General features: G+C 40.6%; 2 protein-coding genes across 2 annotated transcripts; one reads left to right on the top strand and one right to left on the bottom strand.

Annotated features, from left to right (window-relative positions):
• The first annotated feature begins 2,930 nt into the window (after positions 1–2,930).
• Positions 2,931–16,128, top strand: chtf18 (CTF18, chromosome transmission fidelity factor 18 homolog (S. cerevisiae)). The gene is made up of 22 exons (XM_073464197.1): positions 2,931–3,155; positions 3,884–3,973; positions 4,050–4,200; positions 4,770–4,959; positions 5,116–5,208; positions 5,458–5,510; positions 5,606–5,747; positions 6,346–6,570; positions 6,652–6,749; positions 6,851–6,974; positions 7,427–7,563; positions 7,700–7,793; positions 7,894–7,992; positions 8,091–8,221; positions 8,741–8,855; positions 8,979–9,203; positions 9,400–9,549; positions 10,267–10,397; positions 12,406–12,550; positions 12,688–12,783; positions 14,022–14,091; positions 15,841–16,128. The coding sequence occupies exons 1-22, from the start codon at positions 3,065–3,067 to the stop codon at positions 15,960–15,962; spliced, it is 2,772 nt and encodes a 923-aa protein (XP_073320298.1). The 5' UTR covers positions 2,931–3,064; the 3' UTR covers positions 15,963–16,128.
• gng13a (guanine nucleotide binding protein (G protein), gamma 13a) lies at positions 16,109–19,143 on the bottom strand. The gene is made up of 3 exons (XM_073464238.1): positions 19,055–19,143; positions 16,701–16,808; positions 16,109–16,530 (listed from the first exon to the last, which is right to left on the bottom strand). The coding sequence occupies exons 2-3, from the start codon at positions 16,796–16,798 to the stop codon at positions 16,425–16,427; spliced, it is 204 nt and encodes a 67-aa protein (XP_073320339.1). The 5' UTR covers positions 16,799–16,808; positions 19,055–19,143; the 3' UTR covers positions 16,109–16,424.
• Between the last annotated feature and the right edge of the window lie 946 nt (positions 19,144–20,089).

A 20,089-nucleotide genomic window follows, 5' to 3' on the forward strand; every position in this document is an offset into this window, starting at 1 on the left:
ACACACGCCTGTTGAATATAACCCTTACACCTGCGCTATCAACCGTCTCTCATAATCTAACACTTTGCAAACGCCCTAAACACCGACAAGATCACATCACACTCTCTAAAACCAGACACACTGTAAATGTTCACTTCTCTTCCAACACACATACAAAAACAGTTGTACCAACATGAACACACACACAAAAACACACTCCAGCCTGTGGCGAAAGTCCACTCTCGGCTGAACTGCAAGCTGACCTCTCTGCTGGACACAGAGTGTTTCGTCTAAGTGTGAAGAGGGCAGTCCCTTGGTTGAATTGATGATTAAACACATCACCTTAATGTGGCACCTGCAGCGCTGACACACACGCTGTGCTAGGGGATAATGGAGTGCACGGTATGGGTGAGCAGTGGATGTACAGCAGATGCTCTTGTGGACCAGAGTCCACACACACACGCACACACACACAAAGATGGTCAATCATTGGCGGTGACAAGTTTATAATCATTAGCGTCTAAACACACAAACATCTGCTGGTAAGTGCTAAGTAGGGACAGTGAAAGTGTGTAAGAGAGAAACACAGACAAGTTTCATTCAGTAATATTTAAGAAGGAATGAGTGAGTCTATAAGAAGGTTTTTACTCCAGTAAGCGACAACATTGACGACAATGACACCTCATCTTATTAAGTGAGTGTGGAATTTCTGGATGAGTGTTACAGTTTCTAATTTCAGACTTAAATAGTAGGTAGGCTATACAAAACAACATTACTATTATTTTTTCAACATAGTTTTATCATATATCAGATTACTGTTAATTAATTTTAAAATGTTTATAAGAAAAACAAGTGTGACCAGAACATGCAGATATAATCAATGCAAACTTTTGCAAAAGATTTAATCATAGCAAACAGGATAAATCTCCATATTTAAATAACTGGAAACATCCAGTCTGCACCCCTCTGTATGTGCATTCTCAAAATCAAAATTTGTTGGGGTTTTTTCATACTCTCAACACATCTGGATATTTTTCACTGAGCGACAACACGAGGGGACGAACAGTACGAGAGGAAGAGACGACGAGAGCTGAGTGAGTTTTCCTTCCGTGCTCCCTGATGTGAAATTAACTCAGTGTCACACACAAACTGCTGGCCGGTGTTTGTCTGCTATAAGGAGCAGATGGTGTCGATCGAGACACCCTGACGTCACACACATCATCATTAATCTCACGCACACATGCAGAACAAAATGTAAAAGCTTAAGATGAAAGGAGACAGTGTGTGCAGCAAAAGCCTATAGAAAAAAGTCAAGAGACTTAACATTTTGATTGTTCCAATCCATCCATGGCAAATACAAAAAAAGTATATACATATAAATACATCAATCAAAGTTATTCAATATATCAGTATATTATGCATGTTATCAGAGTAGAGACTCAAAGCAGAGCTTACTGTTTATGTTCCTGTATTTGTCTACATGCTTCACTTGTCATGTGTACAGGAGAAACAGTACGCAGCCAAGAATTTAGAGTTAGTTACACATCAAAACAAACTAAAACTCACATTATAACACCTTGTTCTGTAGAGTTTCCCTGTGCATTATCTGGAGAGGCTTTGTGTATATATTGCATCGCCTCGACTGAGAAAAACTGAGATTTAAGTGTAAAAACGAAACAAAAAGATAATTGGTGTAATCTCTAAAGACAGAAAGGAAAACCAATAATATTGAATGATTATTCCCTCAGCTATTTATATATTTAGAGCAAGTATTACTTTAGTCTAGCAAATAACGGAAAGTAGTGAAACCTGCCCATCATATTTTCCCAGAACCCAAAGTGAGATTGATAAATTATTTTTCCTCTTGACTAGCAGTACAAAAACATACAAAAACCCAAACATATTTAAGTTTTTAAATACAATAGCACCAAATCCTCACACGAGAAGCTGGACCAGGTGAATCTTCGACACTTCTGCTTAATAAATTGCTTAATCAATTGATTATCAAAAACGTTATCAATTATCTGATTGGATTAATTGTGTGTCTTGGATGTTTTAGAGGACACTTCCAGGCAAACAAAGATAAGTCATACATCAAAACAAACTCAAATTGTAAATGAATATATAAACTCACACCTTATTCTGTATAGACTCCCTGTGCATTATCTGGAGAGGCTTTGTGTATCTATTGCGTCGCCTCGACTGAGAAAATCTGAGATTTAAGTGTAAAAACAAAACAAAGAGAAATGAACAATTTGTAAGGCCCATGTTGGGGTAATCTAGAAAGATAGAAAGGAATAACCATTTAACTTCCTTGACAGTTTTTCCCCTTTTTTTGTTAAAGATTCATCAGGAAAATTAACCCCTTGTAGAATAAACCATCCTGCATACTGATACTGAGTTTTAGTTGTTTGTCTCGACCTGGTTCCTCTTTAATCTGAACAGCAGTGAGACAGACTGTGTGATGATTAACAACACTTAGACAGTGAACAACACTTAGGCCTACTTGTTTTTATATTTGATGACAAGCACAACCCTACACTTAAATAACACTTCTGGGAGATTAAACCAAGGATGTTATATTAAAATAAACACAAACAGGTAGTCGGACATTAATTGTCAGTGGTGTAACTTCAAAAGCAAAGTGCTCCACACAAAGAAAAACATTCATCCAAACACAGTATTTATGTGCATTATAGCATTAACACTTTATAGCGACGTACATTTAAGGCTATACGTCATAAACATTACATAAAATGTCTTTTAAAAGTGTAATAAATCATCACTTACCTGTATTTTTAGCATAAACATTGTTTTTCTTTTGGCGCCACCTTCAGGCCGAGCGTTGCACTTCCTTGTCGCGGTGCATGATGGGAGGCGAGAAACTTTCACTAACCAATCAGAAACCGGAGCACTGTCGTTACCCGGAAGTAGAACATCACAACAAAAAATTGCCGGGAAATCTGCTCTGGCAAAGCGGCTGCTGAAGCCGCGGAGGGAATATTGTACTTAATATTATTACTTTAGCATTTAGAGTGGGTTTAGACTTCATACTTTTCCGTGTCTTTGGTTGTATCGTGCAAATATGGACGAGTATGACGAACTGTTCGGGATAGAGGATGACTTCGAGGACCAGTTCGCCGACGAGCTGGACGCGATGGCTCAGATGGAGGAAGGTGAGGACTAGCTAGCTGCAAACCTTTGTAGGACCTTTAATGTAACATATATCCCAGAATAATAACTTAAAACTGTTCTCTTCACTTCTACACCCCCGACTATAGCCCTGTGTACCAAACTTCATCATAAACTTCTAGTACAAACACAGACAGACCACTAGTTTGTGACGCTTGTTGATGTCGTCATACTGGACATAAAAAAGTTTTGCAGTATTATTGATGCTCTTAACATTCAGTTTGCTTTTAAAGAAAGGCCGAATGAATCTACACTTGATCACATCTATATGCTCTTTATATATGTAATATAATGCATCAAGTTTCAGCCTGACATTATTTTCTATTCATGTTGTAAATGTTTCATTTTTGATAGAATTGTAATTAAAGTTTTGGGGGTTTGAACCATTTTTTGGGTACACAAGTCATGTCCAAGTCTATTGTGAGATGTTGTCTGCATAATTTGGACGTCATGTGACCCTTTAACAATAGAGATTATTTCTTCAGCTATTTATTTATTTAAAGCAAATAATATTTTAGTCTAGCAAATGTCTGAGAGCAATGAAATGTGCCCATCATATTTTCCCAGAACCCAAAATGAGACCGACACTTGTCATCTTGACTAGCAGTAAAAAAAAGAGAAAGAAAAGAAAACATAACATCAGCTATAGATTACTTAATTTATTGATTATCAAAAACTTTATTGCATTAATTGTGTGTCTTGAATGTTTTAGAGAACACTTCCAAGCCAGGCAAACCTCCGAAGCAGGGTCCAGGAGACGACATATCTGACATAGAGCACCTGCTGGAAGATCAGCCTCTCAGTGAGTTCACCGGTGTTTTTGCCCTTGTGTCTGTTGGGTGTAAGTTTGTACACTAACTCTGAATTTGTCCTTGCAGCCCCGAAGGCGAAACGGCAGAAGCAGGATGCAGGGGTGGTCAAGCGGCTTTTCAACTCACGGCAGACTCGAGAGAGCAAAGCCCCAGCACTGAGTGATAACATCACACCGCCGTCATCTCCAGAGCAGTATGAACCCTCTCCCGCTGTCAGGTAGGACGGATACACGGGTGTTGAGTTTAACAGTCTGACAGAGGGAAACATAATGTTATGGAATGTGGTGAGGGAAAAGCACTTTGTGATCATTTTATTGTCCTATCTTGGGGTTTATTTGTGATACATTATTGGGAATGCATTTTTTTGTAGTACACATAGCACCTCTTAATATAGACATCCATCAACATACATTGCATAAGGAAGAACAATACGCCAAAAGGATGAACTCAGGGACTTCTTGTTTCCATACTGAAATGGTTAAGTTAATAATTTGGTTGCCAGTAAATGAATTGATGCCAATTTTAGTAATTGTGTTAATCTTTTATTATAATCAAATAACATAAATAAAATATATCAAGTACAAATACTAAACATTTGCTCATTACTGCCTGTCAAATCTGAGGATTTAGGGTTTTCTGTTTTATATGATTTTAATCAAATTGGCAATATTTGATTGTTGCTCACGCAAAAATGTGGAATTTAAAGAGAATTTGTAGAAGTATTTGAGAAGTGTAGCCTCATGACACTCTGTATAACACACTTCTGAATATTTTTGTGTGTTTTAGGTCGACCTCAGAAGCGTTTGATATCAGTGGCTTTGGTACAATCCCAGAGTCACCTAGGCGACCTCCCACAGCGGCACCAGCATCACTGCACGTGCTGAGGCGGCCTCCTTTAGACGGAGAGTACATCAGTGTGACAGACTCCTCAGGGAGTCGAGTCTATCTGAGACAAAAGGAGGACACGGGGACAAAGGTTAAACTCCTTAGCAGTTCTTCATCTGTGATGCTGAAACCCTGTTTCATTCACAGCACTCATACCTCTCGTGTCCAGTGTCTATATTTGTTATATATATATGTATTTCTTTGCATTAACCTGTATGTGTTTGTGTGTTTGTGTGTCTCTCTCCAGGTCGTGGAGTCCAGAATTGTGCCAAACTCCCATGGTGCGCTGGGGCTTCTGGCCTTGCCCATAGGTGTGTTGAGAGAACAAGAGGCAGAGAAGGTGAGTTTTCATTAAATTCATTTTATTTGTAGATGTACCTGTGGGATGTTTTTCAGACGTACATGGTTTTTTAAAAAAAAAAATGTGTTTAGTAAATTCATTGCACTACAGAAAAAGAGGAATGTATCAACAGCTGGTTTAGGGTCAGGGTTAGTCATATTTTGTGAACTGTGTGGATGAATGAATTTTGAGGCTGTCCAGATTGCAAATTTGGTAAAAAATGTCTTCTCTGTCTTTGAAATCGTGCAGCGTCACCTTCAGGTGGTGGAAGAATCTCAGCGTGTTTCAGAGCTGCTGGCCAGGTAAGTCACCAGCCGTCTTTCTCACAAATGAAAAATCTGATCACCTGCAGTACATGGTTTTTTAACTTTCTTTTTGAATTCGTGTCACATTCCAGCAATGTGAACGATGTCTTTCTTGAGTCTGAAAGCACAGAAGATAAAGAAAATAATGATCCTGAAGACACCGAGGGACTGACCTCTCGACTCTGGGTGGACAGATTCTCTCCCCGACACTACACAGAGCTGCTCAGTGATGATGTAAGCAATATTTAGTGTTTCTGTGTAATTTGATAAACATTTCTGCAGACATACTGTTAAAAGAATAGCAGATTTCCATCAGCATATTTTTTGAAGTATCTCAGAAAAGGTTGCTGAAAACATTTTAAAAACAATTTCACAGGTTTTTGCTCGCTTGAGATGGTTTTTATCCTTTTTTGAAAAGGACTAAATGGGAAATGTAAACTCTTTTTTGAATAAGTTATGATGTTGCAAATGTCGCTCCAAGAGAAGAGACGATCAATAGCACAGATTAAGTCTCCACACAGATATGATGTGACCATCCACCTGTTGGTGGAATAAACATAATGTTTTCTTTTAGTTTCATCATCTTGTTGCACCCTTTTCTTTCGCAAATGTAATGGTTTTCTGACTGAAGAATTGACTGCTTATCTTGATGAACCAACAGGTAATAATCACTTAATAGTATTGGATGGAAACAAGCATTAATTTGCATTTTCTCTTCACAATTTTCCCAGAATTTGGTTAAAATTTGCAACACATTTGGATGAACACACAGCTAATGATATGTCCAAGTATCCCACACTGATGTCAGGCATGTGTGACTGTTTTGTTGCAGTTTACCAACCGCTGTCTGCTCAAATGGTTGAAACTTTGGGACACCGTTGTGTTCGGAAGAGAGAGGAAGTCCCGCCCTGTCCGGTCTGAAAGACAGGCTCCCAACCAGAACTCATTCAAACCCAATCAAGCCAATCAGAATCAAAATCGCTTCAAGACCAAGATTGAAATGACTGAGGAGCTGCTGGAGGCTGAACTGGATCAGTACAACCGACCCAGATTCAAGGTGAACACAGATGCACACTCATTTAGCTCAATGACCCTTAGTTGTTCTGCAAAATATAATTTATTTTGTTTTTTTCTCCAGGTGGCGTTGTTGTCTGGTCCTCCAGGTTTGGGCAAGACCACTTTGGCTCACATCATAGCAAAGCATGCTGGGTACAATGTGGTGGAAATCAATGCCAGGTCAGACAAACCAAATGAAAACTCGCCTAATAACGGAAGTAAGTCATAAGAATTAAGTTTACTATAATCCTCCTATGGTACTGTTGACTTTTTCTTTGCAGTGATGACCGCAGTGCCGAGGTGTTCCAGAAACGCATCGACACGGCAACGCAGATGAAGTCAGTTTTAGGAGCCAGCGAGAAGCCGAACTGCCTCATTATTGATGAAATTGATGGAGCGCCTGCGGTACGTTCTGGACACACTAATACACTTAATAACCCACACTGCTCTACTTGCTGGTAGACCTCAATTTAAGATGGGAAACATATTCTGAGTTAGAAAAAAGTTCTTTGCACTCTTAATACTTGTAGTTTTGTGATTTGTTACATAAAAATAGACTGTTTATGAAGTTTTGTTAAGGGAGAATGGCTATTTTTGTGGGACGACGTAAAGTATATTAAGGTTGTTAACGGGCAATAATGAGGAGCCTATTCAGGGAAAACTCTTGGTCAATGGCCTAGTCATTGTAGAATATCATAATGCAGGACAAGGGTTTAATAACTGCTTTATAATGACTACTAAAGAGCCAATATGCTATTAATGTGCATGCTTATAACCAACTACCTTATGGTGAATATGTGGTCCTTAGTATAAAATGTCACCGTGTTTTTTTTGTCTTCATCTGTTGTGTTCGACAGGCTGCAATCAACATTCTGTTAGCAACTCTGAACAAGAAAGATGGACACGGCGGGGAGGCCAGTACAGAGACTGCGAAGAAGAAAAAGAAGAAGGAGTCCATCCTGCTTCGACCAATCATCTGCATCTGTAACGACCTGTAAGAGAGACTGGAGTTTAACAGGAGAATCAATATGGAAATTGTATTTTTTTTTTATTCTAGCTTGGTCATTTGATGTTGTTGTAAATTGTTTTTACGTCGCAGCCGTTATCTGATTACATCTCTTTCCTTTTAGTTACGTTCCAGCTCTCAGACCTCTCAGGCAGCAGGCCTTCCTCCTGACGTTCCCTCAGACTCAACCTTCCCGCCTCGCACAGAGACTGGCAGAGGTAAGCACACACACACACACACACACACACATTAAGTCACACACAGGAGTACACAAATTTTTGCAAAGAATCTTTATGCAGATTTATTTTTGATTTGCAGATCTCACTGAAGCAGGGGATGAAAACAGACACAGGCACTCTGATGTCACTGTGTGAGAAGACAGACAACGACATCCGGTCTTGTATCAACACACTGCAGGTGGGTGGCATCATTGTGAAGGAAAGTCTGTCTGATGCATGAGCAGTTCTGTAGTGTGCGGTGTAATTATATCACGATATGTGTTATTGTCTGTACAGTTTCTCCACGGGCGTGGCCTCAAGCAGGTCGACACCAAGACCATCCAGTGTATCTCAGTGGGGCAGAAGGACCAGAACAAAGGCTTGTTCCATCTGTGGCAGGAGATCTTCCAGTTACCGCGTACAAAACGGTACAGAACGTTGTGTTTGTCATGAAATTGTTAAATGTCTTAACTTGTAAATGCATCTATTCATCCATTTATTTTCTACAGCTTGTGATTGAGGTTATTGCTCGAAACAATTGTATTTTTTATTTTTTTTGCCTGGAAAAAACTGTGAGACAAATGTCATTCAATTCATGCGCTTGAAAAATAATTCTAGACCTTATCATCCCTTTTGGTTTGTTTCACACGGGTATTAAATTCCATTCTACGTGTTATTGAAATGTAAAAAAAAAAACAACCTTAGATTTAATTACTGAACCTCGCAGAAACCTTGTTTGTAATCTGGTCAAAACAAGAAAACAATTAAGAGTTTTCCTGTTTTCTACGAACGACTTGTTTTGTACCTTGATCTGTGAGGGTGTATGAAAAGAGGGCAGGATCATCGCTAACAGAAAAGATTTTTAAACCTTTGGAACAATAAAAAACCTTACTGTCTTATCTGTTACCTCTCTGCTTTCTAAACTAACTTCTAATCTGTTCTTTCAGGAAACGTATCGGTGAGGGGTTTGATGAGGCATCAGGTTCAGGAGGTGGAGCTCAGAGGTTTCAGAACATTCTTCACTTGGCTTCGTCTAGTGGAGAGTATGAAAAGGTTTCTCAGGTAATGAACACACCTTCACAGTATTTTATTCATACAGATATAGAAAGCACTACCCCAACATCAACATTTTAACAAAATTATGACGTCTTAATATCAGTCTGAACGTCTGTCTGTTTTCCTCAGGGTCTCTATGATAATTATCTGTCCATGCGAGTGAGGGACCCCAACCTGCAGAGTGTGTGTGAGGCTCTGGATTGGCTGTCGTTCTCTGACAGACTAAACCAAGTGATTCTGCACGGGCAGAACTTCACCCTGATGAGATACCTTCCCTTTCTGTCGATCACATTCCACTTCCTGTTTGCTCACACACACGTGCCCCGCATCAGCTATCCCCACAGCCAGCACGAGGTAATCAATGTCATACTGCACCAGTGTGTAGCAAAACAAGTGTTTCAGGTGAAAAAGCGGAAAGGAAGAGAACATTTTCTAGAATAAAGACAAATAAAATAAACGAGCAATATAAGCAAAAATGAATGAAGACCAAGAAAAGTAGGAAAATAATAGTTGTGATGTCGTCAATGAGTCGTCATTGTCTTCTCTACAGGCCCTCTCCAAGCTCCTCAGCAGCAGGAACGCTTTGTCCACCATGTTGGCTGACATCCCACCATGCATCAGAGCGAGGATCAGCCAGCTCTGCCTGACCCTCGATATGCTCACGCTGCTCCTCGACATCATCTGTCCCAAACTACGGCCTGTAAGTAAAAGCATGTACATTTTACTTCTGTATGTATCTGTGCTTAAATCTGCAGCCCTGCATCTGTTTATCGTGGAGAGAAAATGCGTGTAATGTTTTATGATTTTAATGTTAACTTAACACAAGTAAAGAAAAGCTAAAAAAGACAAGGCTATATTTATATAGACACTTAAAGAGCTATTAAGCATTTAGTAACATTCTGCTCACCTCAGATCTTGCAAGCCCCATTTTAATGGGATTTACACACAGTGGCTACTTTATTAGGTACACTTGTAAAATTGAATGCAATTAAATACAACAGCTCAGCCATAAATTCAACTTTTACCAAGGTAATAACTTTTTAATTGCACATTCAGAGAATTGTTCATTTAACTGTATGTTTATTGTGGAGTTTGCAATGTTGTTAATGTTGTGAAGAATATTAGACACATTTTAATAAAATGTAGTCCAATACAACAATCACAGCCTCAATAATAAAGATATCATCGTAACACTATTTATACGCTTTTATTAACCATTTATTAACATGTTTTGTTTTTCTTTTCGTGAATCCTTAAATTAACAATGTGAGTGACATGTTTTCACTTTAATAGCAATAATAATAATTGAATTAAGAATCACACGGATCTCAGCTTCACTGTGTTTGTGTTAGTACATGCCGAGATTGATGAGACAAAATGTCTAACGTTTAATCTAAAATCGTGTGTGTTTCTTCAGGTGAACCCGCAGCTGTTCAGCACCAGAGAGAAGGAGCAGATGCGTGAGCTGATTGACACCATGCTGGCATACAATCTCTCATACAGGCAGGATCGCACGCCAGAGGGACAGTACGCATACATGCTGGAGCCGTGAGTACACACACACACACACACACATGCACACACACCCTATATTACATGTGAACACATGCAGCGCAGATGTGTGGTTCTCGGGTGTGGAAGGTCACTGCTCTTGTCCACACTATGGTTCTCTGCATGGAGGCTTAGAGACTAATCCCCTTAACACCTGGTGTGTGTGCGTGTGTGTTTGATCGTAGTGGTCTGGCAGCTGAGTAGCAAGCTGCAAAGCCTCACAGGTGGGGTACAGGTGGATGGATGAACAGATGAACGGATGAGTAAAAGGTTGTAAATTAGGCAGAAAGAAGTTTAGAGAAATTAATCAGAGATATCGTGGACTACCATTTTTTGTTTTTCGTGGACTTCCTGGTGTGAGTACAATGGGATAACTAGACGTCGGTCTCAGCCATGCCGGCCCAGGTGGAGAGGCAGCCAGGCGGCCACGGGGGCTCCTTCCTGCAGGCTCGTTGTGACCAGGTGCTGGTCACCAACGACTGGTGCCTGCCTCTAGTGTTGGCTCTACTGCTGCTTCTACTGATCTACACCTTCCTGTACCTGCCCTCTCTAGCTCACCACAACACCACCCTCTGATACCTTATGGAGAAGGATTTGGAGCACAATTGTGGATGTAAACATTTAACATTGCAGTTGGTGGATACGCCCAGTGCCAACAGGAACAATTGTTTGATTGGACTGCTCTTTTCTGGACACGGTTGTTGATTGGTCAGACTGTGGCAGAATTAATTACTATCGTCACCTGGTCTTCAGAGGCTATGAGTGAGGAACAACATGTAGAGAAAAAGTGTAGGAAAGATGAAGAGAATTTACGTTTTTTTTTTTTAGCCTGAAGACATTTTAAACCTAAAAACACTTTGTGCTTTAATGAGGAACTTTTATCTCAGGTCTGTTGTTGAATATTCTCATTTGTTCTGTCCTAATATCAGAGAATGACTGTGAATATGGTTAAAAATGAAAAACACTAAGACAGAGCTAAATCTAAGTAGTGGAGTAAAGCTGCTCCAGTTGATTCTGCCAGCCCCTGTGGACAAAAGACAACAACGGTGAAACTATACGGTACCGCTAGACTACAGAGCAGCTTCTTTCCTCAAGCTGCGAGACTCCTCAACTTGTCCTCAGCACTACGCCATAAAAAATTGTTTGTGTGATGTATCGTTATTGGAGCATGTGATGTATCGTCACTACGCTGCTATTTTATAAACTATGATAATCGTCATGGTCATGGGTCACCGCTCATCCAGGCACCATCTCGCTCCCTCCTCCTCCGCATCATCAGCATTGGGCCAAAATGAACATTTCTGCTGATATTACAGGTGGATAATATGAGGCTTGACATGAATAGTTGATAATAAGAGCAGGCATAATAATGTTAATTCTACCACAAGAGAGACTTGATGTTCTCTGCAATCAGGTAGGGGAAAAAAACGTGTGTGAACCTGCATCGACAATCGCCGAAAATGAGTTGGAAAATATCTGCAACAATCCGGTACGGTGCATCTCTACTAAATGTGTCAGCGAGAGGTTACATTACTTAATATTAGCTGCACGGTGTTTAATCCATTGTGTGAAAGGGGAAGTTTAGGCGAGCATTTCATCGACAGTTTTCACGTCTCTGAAGTTTTTTTCTTATAATTTGCAATACATAGCTCACAGTCACATAGAACTATTTCATCTTATCCAATGCCCTATGGATCTAAACACAACATAAAATGAGAACGTGAGAAAGTTTACTAGCGCATGTGTATGTGTGTAGAGAGAGGGATGGAGATCAGCGGTAAGAGGATTAAGGTTTTAGAGAATGACAGATTCAGGGTTTTATTCTGGAAAACATGAGCGATGGCACCAAAAGTGGAAGCTTTTTGTTATTTTGTTTGTCATCTAACAGGGTTCAACTCTGTGTCGGCTCGCTGCTGTCAGGAGACACACATAGTTTAAACACAAACACACTTGTGATGTTTTTATATAGCCGCTGTTTACTTGGTGTGTGTGTGTGTGTTTGCAGGCGTGTTGAGGAGGTGGTGAGGTATCCGGGCCTGCCTCCACGTCGTCAGCTTACCTATCAGGCCAAACAAACCATCAGCAGAGAGATGGAGCAAGAGAAGATGAGGAGAGCTGAGCAACTGATGCTGCAACGAAACCCTGCAGCGGTGAGACTTCAATACACAGACACAGATGGTGTGGCTGTTATATACAGTACAGCCAGTAGATAATCAGGTCACCATATGTGTGTGTCTGTGTGTTAATAATCTAATGTATTCATAATCTGCTGTGTCGTGTGATGCAGAAAGAGAAAGAAAAAAAGAGCGCTGCCCCTAAAGCACCCAGGAACCATCAGCAGAGGCTGGAGAACATTGTGAAACAGACCACAGTGGAGACCAAAGTGAGACACTCAAACACACACACACGCACACACACACACACACACACACACACACTAGAGGGGTGGGAGATATTGCCAAAAAGGGGAAATCACAATCATTTTTATCCCTTGTCCCGCATCCCACATATTAAGACAATGTCCCACATTTCGATTGGCGTTATTTTTCAAAAGTCGAACAACTGCAAGACAGATGCTTTTCTAAAATTTGGTTTTTATCCAATGGCTGTGAAGAAAGCAGGAAATGCTGTTCTCACAGGGATGTGTTTATTAGTTTATTAGGGTCCCCATTAGCTAACGCCATGATGTTAGCTGGTCTCCATGGGGTCCATCAAACTGTGTACACATGGGTCAAGTGCAGGTCTTTGCTGCCTACGATACGCCCAACAGGATTCAGGCTCAATATGATGGAAACAACCACAAAAACAAGGAAAGAAGGCTGGAATAAAGATAGCAGCTAAAATAGCTAACATTTAACGTGTCCCACATTGTCATACTAACATACCCTTTGTTCCACATTTGTTTGTTTTTTGGATCTGGTGATTCAAGATTCGCCTGAAAAGTAGATTGTGGACACCTTCAAAATCGATGATGATCAAAACTTGTTAGATCACCAACCCCAACTACATACTTGTTTTTATCACTTAGAAGGATGTTACATTGAGTAGCATTGATTCCCTGGGGATTCATCCTGACTTAAACAGTAACCAGTACAAACTGATTCCCAACCCTCACCATAAACAAAAAATAAATGCCTTTTTAAACCTTTTCAGGTTTAAGTTTTCAGTTTCTGTAAGTTACTGCAAGATAAGGCAGTTTCCACTGAATAACTTTTTATTGATTTTTCAGGTGGTTCTTCTTGTCTCATTAACTGGGGAAGTAGCACACTTTTCTTGCCAGTATTGTATGCGTTAGTGGAAGCCAGTAGGTGGAGCCAGAGAGGAGCAGCCAACATCTGTATATACTGAGCATTGGAGCCTCTGCGGGTGATCTGCAGTGTTATAATAGTTCAGTAATGGAGAAACTGAGCCTCTAGAGGGCAGAAATGAGGATAATGAGAAGCCACTGGGTCACAGTCTCTAATGGTGAAACTGGAAATGAGGCTAATGAGAGGTGGTGTGTGTGTCTACGCATGGTCATGTGATTGTTCATTGTTATTGACCTCATTGTTGAGGACAGTGTTTTACAAAGTTTACTTCATCCTCCTCATTGCTCTGTGTTTGTGTGTTTGTCTTCTGCAGCCGGAGGTGGACTTCTTCGGTCGAGCTGTCGCCCCCAAAATCCAGAAACCGCAGTCGTCCTCAGTCACAGGTACTGTGTGACACGACTGTAGCTTAATTTATCCAAACCCTTGTGAGCATACAGGCTGTTTGGGGAAAAATGCTTCAAGGCACATCAGGTCCAAACACACCAGAGGTGATTACTGATGTGTGTTACGTAACACTTCAAAATTAGAGCTCCTGTGGCAGACTGCAGGCAGCCGATCTGGGCTGTCAACAACCCTGTCACCTGCATTTTCCCACCATAATGTGAAGAATATCATATTTCTATTATCAACATAAAAGACTGGACACGCCTGATCAACAGCCTCCCTCTTAGATTTGGACATCAGCCAATAGAATAAACAATCTTTAATACTTATGTTAATTAAATCATTTAAAGCTTTCTATCTTCCTTAGTTTGCCTCATTCTGAAAAGACCTTTGATCATTGTAGCTCCAGGAAAATAAAAAAGTTTGAAGAGTTGTTCCTGTGGTTTGGCCGGCTGGTAGCTTTGTGTCAGTGGAAACAAATGTGACTGCTGTGTTCAAATGCATCACGGCTCCACACCCAAAATAGCACATTTGCATAAACAATGGAGGTTTTGAACAGAGCTGAGTAGCTCATTCTTAAGCTGGGATGAATATATGTCCGAAACAGTTTGGGGGTTTTTTTGTTTGTTTTTTTCACTTTGCAAGGAGCTACTGTTTCTCTAACTTCTTATAATATCCAGTAACGGACACACAGTTGTTCCTTTGGATATTTCTCATATACTACTTGAACATGAGGTATAATACCCACAGCGACTTGCTCCTTTTCCTTGCTACAAATATCCTGTGAAAGGCCTCCTATCGTTTAGTTGGTATCTACGGTACTGTTCATTTTTATTCAGCTTGTGACACAGGAGCAGATTCAGTGCTCAGCGGTCGTGGCTATTAGAACTGGACCCATTAAAAATCACTAACTTTCCTGAAAGCACTGCATTCAGGAAATTGATCAGCAGTGTAATCAGGCTGGAAAGGCAACGCTGTGGCTGTTTTTAGACTCTTTTAGCTTCAAAGCAGAAACAACAACAGGACTTTGAAAGGCACAGCTCTGGATCCTGTGTCCTGATCAGCCTGTTGATTAACTGGTACATTTTGACACGTTAATCAAAACAAACACTGTACTTGCATGAGTGTGTGAGAGTCCTGGTTGATGGTCCTCCAGAGTTAAGTCTCTGATAGACCCAGGGATGATTGGATGCACATACACACACAGTACAGCACACTGGGACTCTGCATAAGTGGAGCTTTTCCAATACACTGATCATCCAAAACATTAAAACCAAAAACAGGTGAAGTGAATAACACTGAACATCTTGTTACAATGTTCTGCTGGGAAACCTTCGGTCCTGGCATTCGTATGGATGCCACGTGGCTCACACCGTCCACCAGAACATTGCATTGTAACAAGATGATCAATGTTATTCACTTCACCTGTGCTGATGTTTAAAAAAAACAAAACCCAGAGGTGTTCAGGTTTTGTAATCACATTAGCGAGCTGTAAATCCTGAAATCTGACAAGTAATTTGGTTCATCACTTTAAATTATTAAACTAGCGCTGAATCAATTTGTTTAATCAAATAAATCAGTAGCAAGGTTCATGGTGTCATGGTTCCAGATTCAAAAATGTGAATATTTTCTTGTTTTTTCACTCTAAATAAACTGTATGTAGGCTTTGAAGACATTACATCGAGCTTTGGAAAACTGACTGAATTAATATACCAAATACCCAAAATGCTCTTTTTGTCTCTCTGCAGGTGAGAGGAGTGCGGTTGATTCTATGGGGACGGCGGTGGGCAACAGTGACGTGTGGTTCAGGTTCAACGAGGGCATGTCCAACGCTGTCAGACGAAATGTCTACATCAGAGAACTACTGTAACCCCCCGAACACTCACACTCACACACACACACACACACATATTTCTCTGTCCTGTGTTGTATGTAAACATGTGAATAAATCCAAAAAAAAACAGCTGTTAAATTCAAAACAGTCTTTATTTTGATTGACAGTGTAAAGAGCCAATAAAAACGTGTTGTTGAACATTTCTCAGCAGTCCATCAAAAACAAACTTCTAGAAAGCTACTCAGTGCTGTACACTCACACACACACAGTTGTGTCGAAATAAATTAAAAGCATTCAGGAGTCCCCCAATAAATAAACATGATAGTAGCAATAGTGTGTGTGTGTGTGTGTGTCTGTGTGTCTGTGTGTCTGTGTGCGTGCATGAAAGAGAGTAAATAAGCGAGTTAGTGCAGTGTGTGTGGTAGTGCATGATTCTTTAGTTTATATGCATCCGTGATTGTGTGTCTGTATGTGTGTGTGTGTGTGTGTGTGTGACCATTAGAGGATCACACACTTGCCCTTCTCCACCCAGGGGTTGGCTCTCATCAGCTCTGGATTCAGAAATGGATCTTCACAAACACAACCCTCGATCCACTTCACCAGCCTACAAAAAAAACAACAACACACAAAGTCAGCACTAATCTGAAACTTGATACTTGAAGAGAGAGAGAGAGAGAGAGAAAGTGTGTGTGTGTGTGTGTGTGTGTGTGTGTGTGTGTGTGTGTGTGTGTGTGTGTGTGTGTGTGTGTGTGTGTATATAAAGCACACACTCACTCAGTAACGGTGATTGAGGATTTCTCTCTGTTGATTGCCAGCTGATACTGAAGGCTTTCTACCTCTCTCCTCATCTGTGGAACGTCTAACTCCTCCATGATGCTACTGCTGTTCTCACAAACAGACGAAAACACACAACAGATTGAAGCTTGAGTAGATTAAGAGTTCAGACACACAGATGTCACATGGAAACTCAAGTGGGGTGGGGAAAAAAATGAATGTTTAGTTGTAAAGGAGCCGCTCAGCCTCAGTTTAATCTTGTTCTGTTGCATTCTTCTGTTTTTAATAAAAAACAGTAAGTCTGCTTTCACTTGAGTAGATTTCAAGTCCTTACAAGTAAAAGGAAAAAAAAGGCAGATCAGAGGAAAGTTAGTCTGAAGAAGTTTATTTCGGTGACTTTGTGAGGCGAAAATATTTTGTTTTCCTCTCATGTTAAGTCGTCTTGTGACCTCTTGGCAGGAAACACCCGCTCTGTTCGATAGATTTCTGACAATATCTGATAAAAACTTGATAAAGACCAGATGGTCGCCACTTTGGAGAGCTTCACTGAACCACAGAGGAAGTGGTTGAAAAGACATATTCACGTTGTTAAAAAAGCCACGCTGACCCCATTAATTGAGGCCGTATGTAACTGGTTTTAAAATAAAACAAGGATAAAAATTTTACTGCCAGCAAATCACGTCAATTTTTTTTTTAGTTCGTCTCTTGATACTTCTAGCTTCCCTCCCTTAAATAGTTTCATTTTATTGTCAGTCATTTAGCTGGGCACTGTAACGTTTTAGCAACAGCACTCAAAACTCATCATACTCATTTGTTTGGGGACTATTTTCACCGGCGGATTAAAAAACTTGGTCCTCTAGTGAGTATTACAGCAGCAGGTTGGTATATGTGGGATACTCAAGCAGAGTACATGTACCTCAAAATGGTACTTAAGTACACTACTTGAGAAAATGTACTTCGTTACATTCAATCACTGATTATAAACTTAAACTGAGCTTTAAAACGTTCATGAAAAGTTTCATCAAATGGAAAAAATATCTGCACTGACAAAAAGCTGAAGTTATATGGAGGATGAAAACTGCCAAATCCAAAAAGTAAAGAGATGTATGATTCAATAAATTAATAACTATGCCATTAAATGCACCAAAAATAGACTTATAAATAAATTAAGCCATGCCAAGTAAAATGTGTGTCATGAGGTTTTACATTTCGCCTATCGGTTGATCATCAGAGTGAATAGATTGACTTTTGTTCTCACACCAGTGAGACAGTCTGTGGCTCACCAGAGAAAGAAAATGGAGAATTAATACATACATTTATTAATTAATTTAAAAATTCATATATATAATGGAAAGTGTATAAATGAGGGAATTCATACAACGGTTAATAAATACAGAAGCAAGAAATATGTTATAAATGTATGCCTACATTTACTTTTCATATTATTTTAATGTATCAATGTATTTATTTATATCTTTATATGTTTTAGATTTTGGCAGATTCTCCATATTAATCAGGTTTTTTTTCATTCCAGTGACAAAAACAAAGTGCAGATATTTTTTAATTCATTTAATTTTTTTTTATATAATTTTAATTGCATTTAATGCTCTTTATTGAGTCATTTACTTCTACCTCCTGCCTGTTTTGTTCCTCCATGTGATAAATGTAATGGAGTAAAGCCGCCTGGTTGCACCACAGCAGTACTCGAGTACAGTCTGAAGGTATTTGTTCTGCGCTGAGAGGCGAAGCACTTTGTCTTTCTGGCTCTTCTTCGAATAATCCAATAACCGGCTGCGTTTTCTGTATTTTTATTTGTACTTATTATAAATTCTGCCCCACCCTGCCACAGGCCACATTACAGCAGGAAGAGAGAGCAGAGAGAGAGGGCCCGGCTGAGAGTTCAGACCGACCATGGATCAGTTTAGTCCTCCCTATTGGAGACTGTCTCCCCCTCCCCCTCCTCCTCCTCCTCCTCCCCCACCATCCTCCTCCTCCTCCTCCTCCTCCTCCCCCATCCTCCTCTTCATCTTTTTAATGGATCTAAGTAAGTCGGCTGCCCGGTTTCCTCCACCAGCATCCATCCTGCTGGAGCCAGCTGTTCCACGAAAAGGCCTTCATCATTTAATTATAACATCCTCCAAACGTCTCCATCACTGAGCCACCAGCCTCACACAGCCACACTCCATTACATCGCTTTAACATTACCGTCAGTGTGTGTGTGTGAGGATAAAGCGAGTATATATGGTCAGTGTTCACCTGAAAACATCAGCCCCCCCTAACGCAGATTAAATCGTGATTGTATGCGGATGAAAAACGCGTGAACCCCCCTCCCGCACACAGAAAGCCGCTCTTACCGTCAGGCCTACCGGAGAGGACCGCTGGTCGATTTTTGCGTGCAGCCGGCTGATGGAGGATGCGGACGGGGGCTTTGACAGCGATAATAAACAGCTGAGAGAGTCGGTGGAGTTTCCCCGGCAGAGGAGTCCGGCTTCAGTGCAGGCAGGGAGGAAGAGGAAGAAGAAGAGGAGGAGGAGGAGGAGGAGGTGGCTGTGTGTGTCGGCTATGAGCGGTGCAGGGCACTCCCCTGCGCTCCTCTCTGGCAGCGACTGGATGCGGGATGCGCAGGGCGGAGAAAACGAGCCCCGCCGCCTGCTTTGACAGTGAAACGAGGTCTGAAGCCTGTATGGAAATCTGCACACGCACTCAGGCAGGAAACAGGCAAATGAGGACGAGCTCCGGAGGGAAAACAAGCCGCAGGGACTCAATTTTCTATTCAGATGAGCAGAGCGGAGAGGAGGTGCTGTGCGCTCTGTCTCCAGAGAAGCTCAGTGAAACGAGAACAGAGGTTCATTTCATCACTGAGATGTGTATTAGAAAGGGATTTATTATCTCCTTTTGTAAAAAAGTGTGTCTATGGGTGTAAAACCCTGATTCTTTCCCCATCTTTCAGGTAAATTAAACTTTAAAAGGCACAATCTGTGATCCAGAGGTTAAAAATACACCACTGAACATGCACTTTTTCCCAAATTCGTCACCCAGCCTTTCAAGTATAGGGACTCATAGGACAGCTGGACTTTAAAGGATAAATTCACCCAAAGATTATTATTCAGTCAGCGTCTACTCTCATGCCGATGGAAAGTTTCATAGTCCACCAAACATTTCTGGAGCTTCACAGAGAAGCAGTGTTGCAGCATTCTCCTGAACAGCTGAAGCAGATGGGGACTTGTTTTAAAACATAAACAAGAATACAGCTGAAAAGAAAACAAAATGGCTCCATGCAGCTTTTCCAAGTCTCAGGAAGCCCAGAGATCCTACACTGATCTTAAAAGATGTTATTTACAGCCAAAACCTTCACTGTAGCTGCTAAAAGGATGTAAATTACACTGTTT

The sequence above is a fragment of the Pagrus major genome, chromosome 1, assembly GCF_040436345.1.
Source record: "Pagrus major chromosome 1, Pma_NU_1.0".
NCBI lineage: Eukaryota > Metazoa > Chordata > Actinopteri > Spariformes > Sparidae > Pagrus > Pagrus major.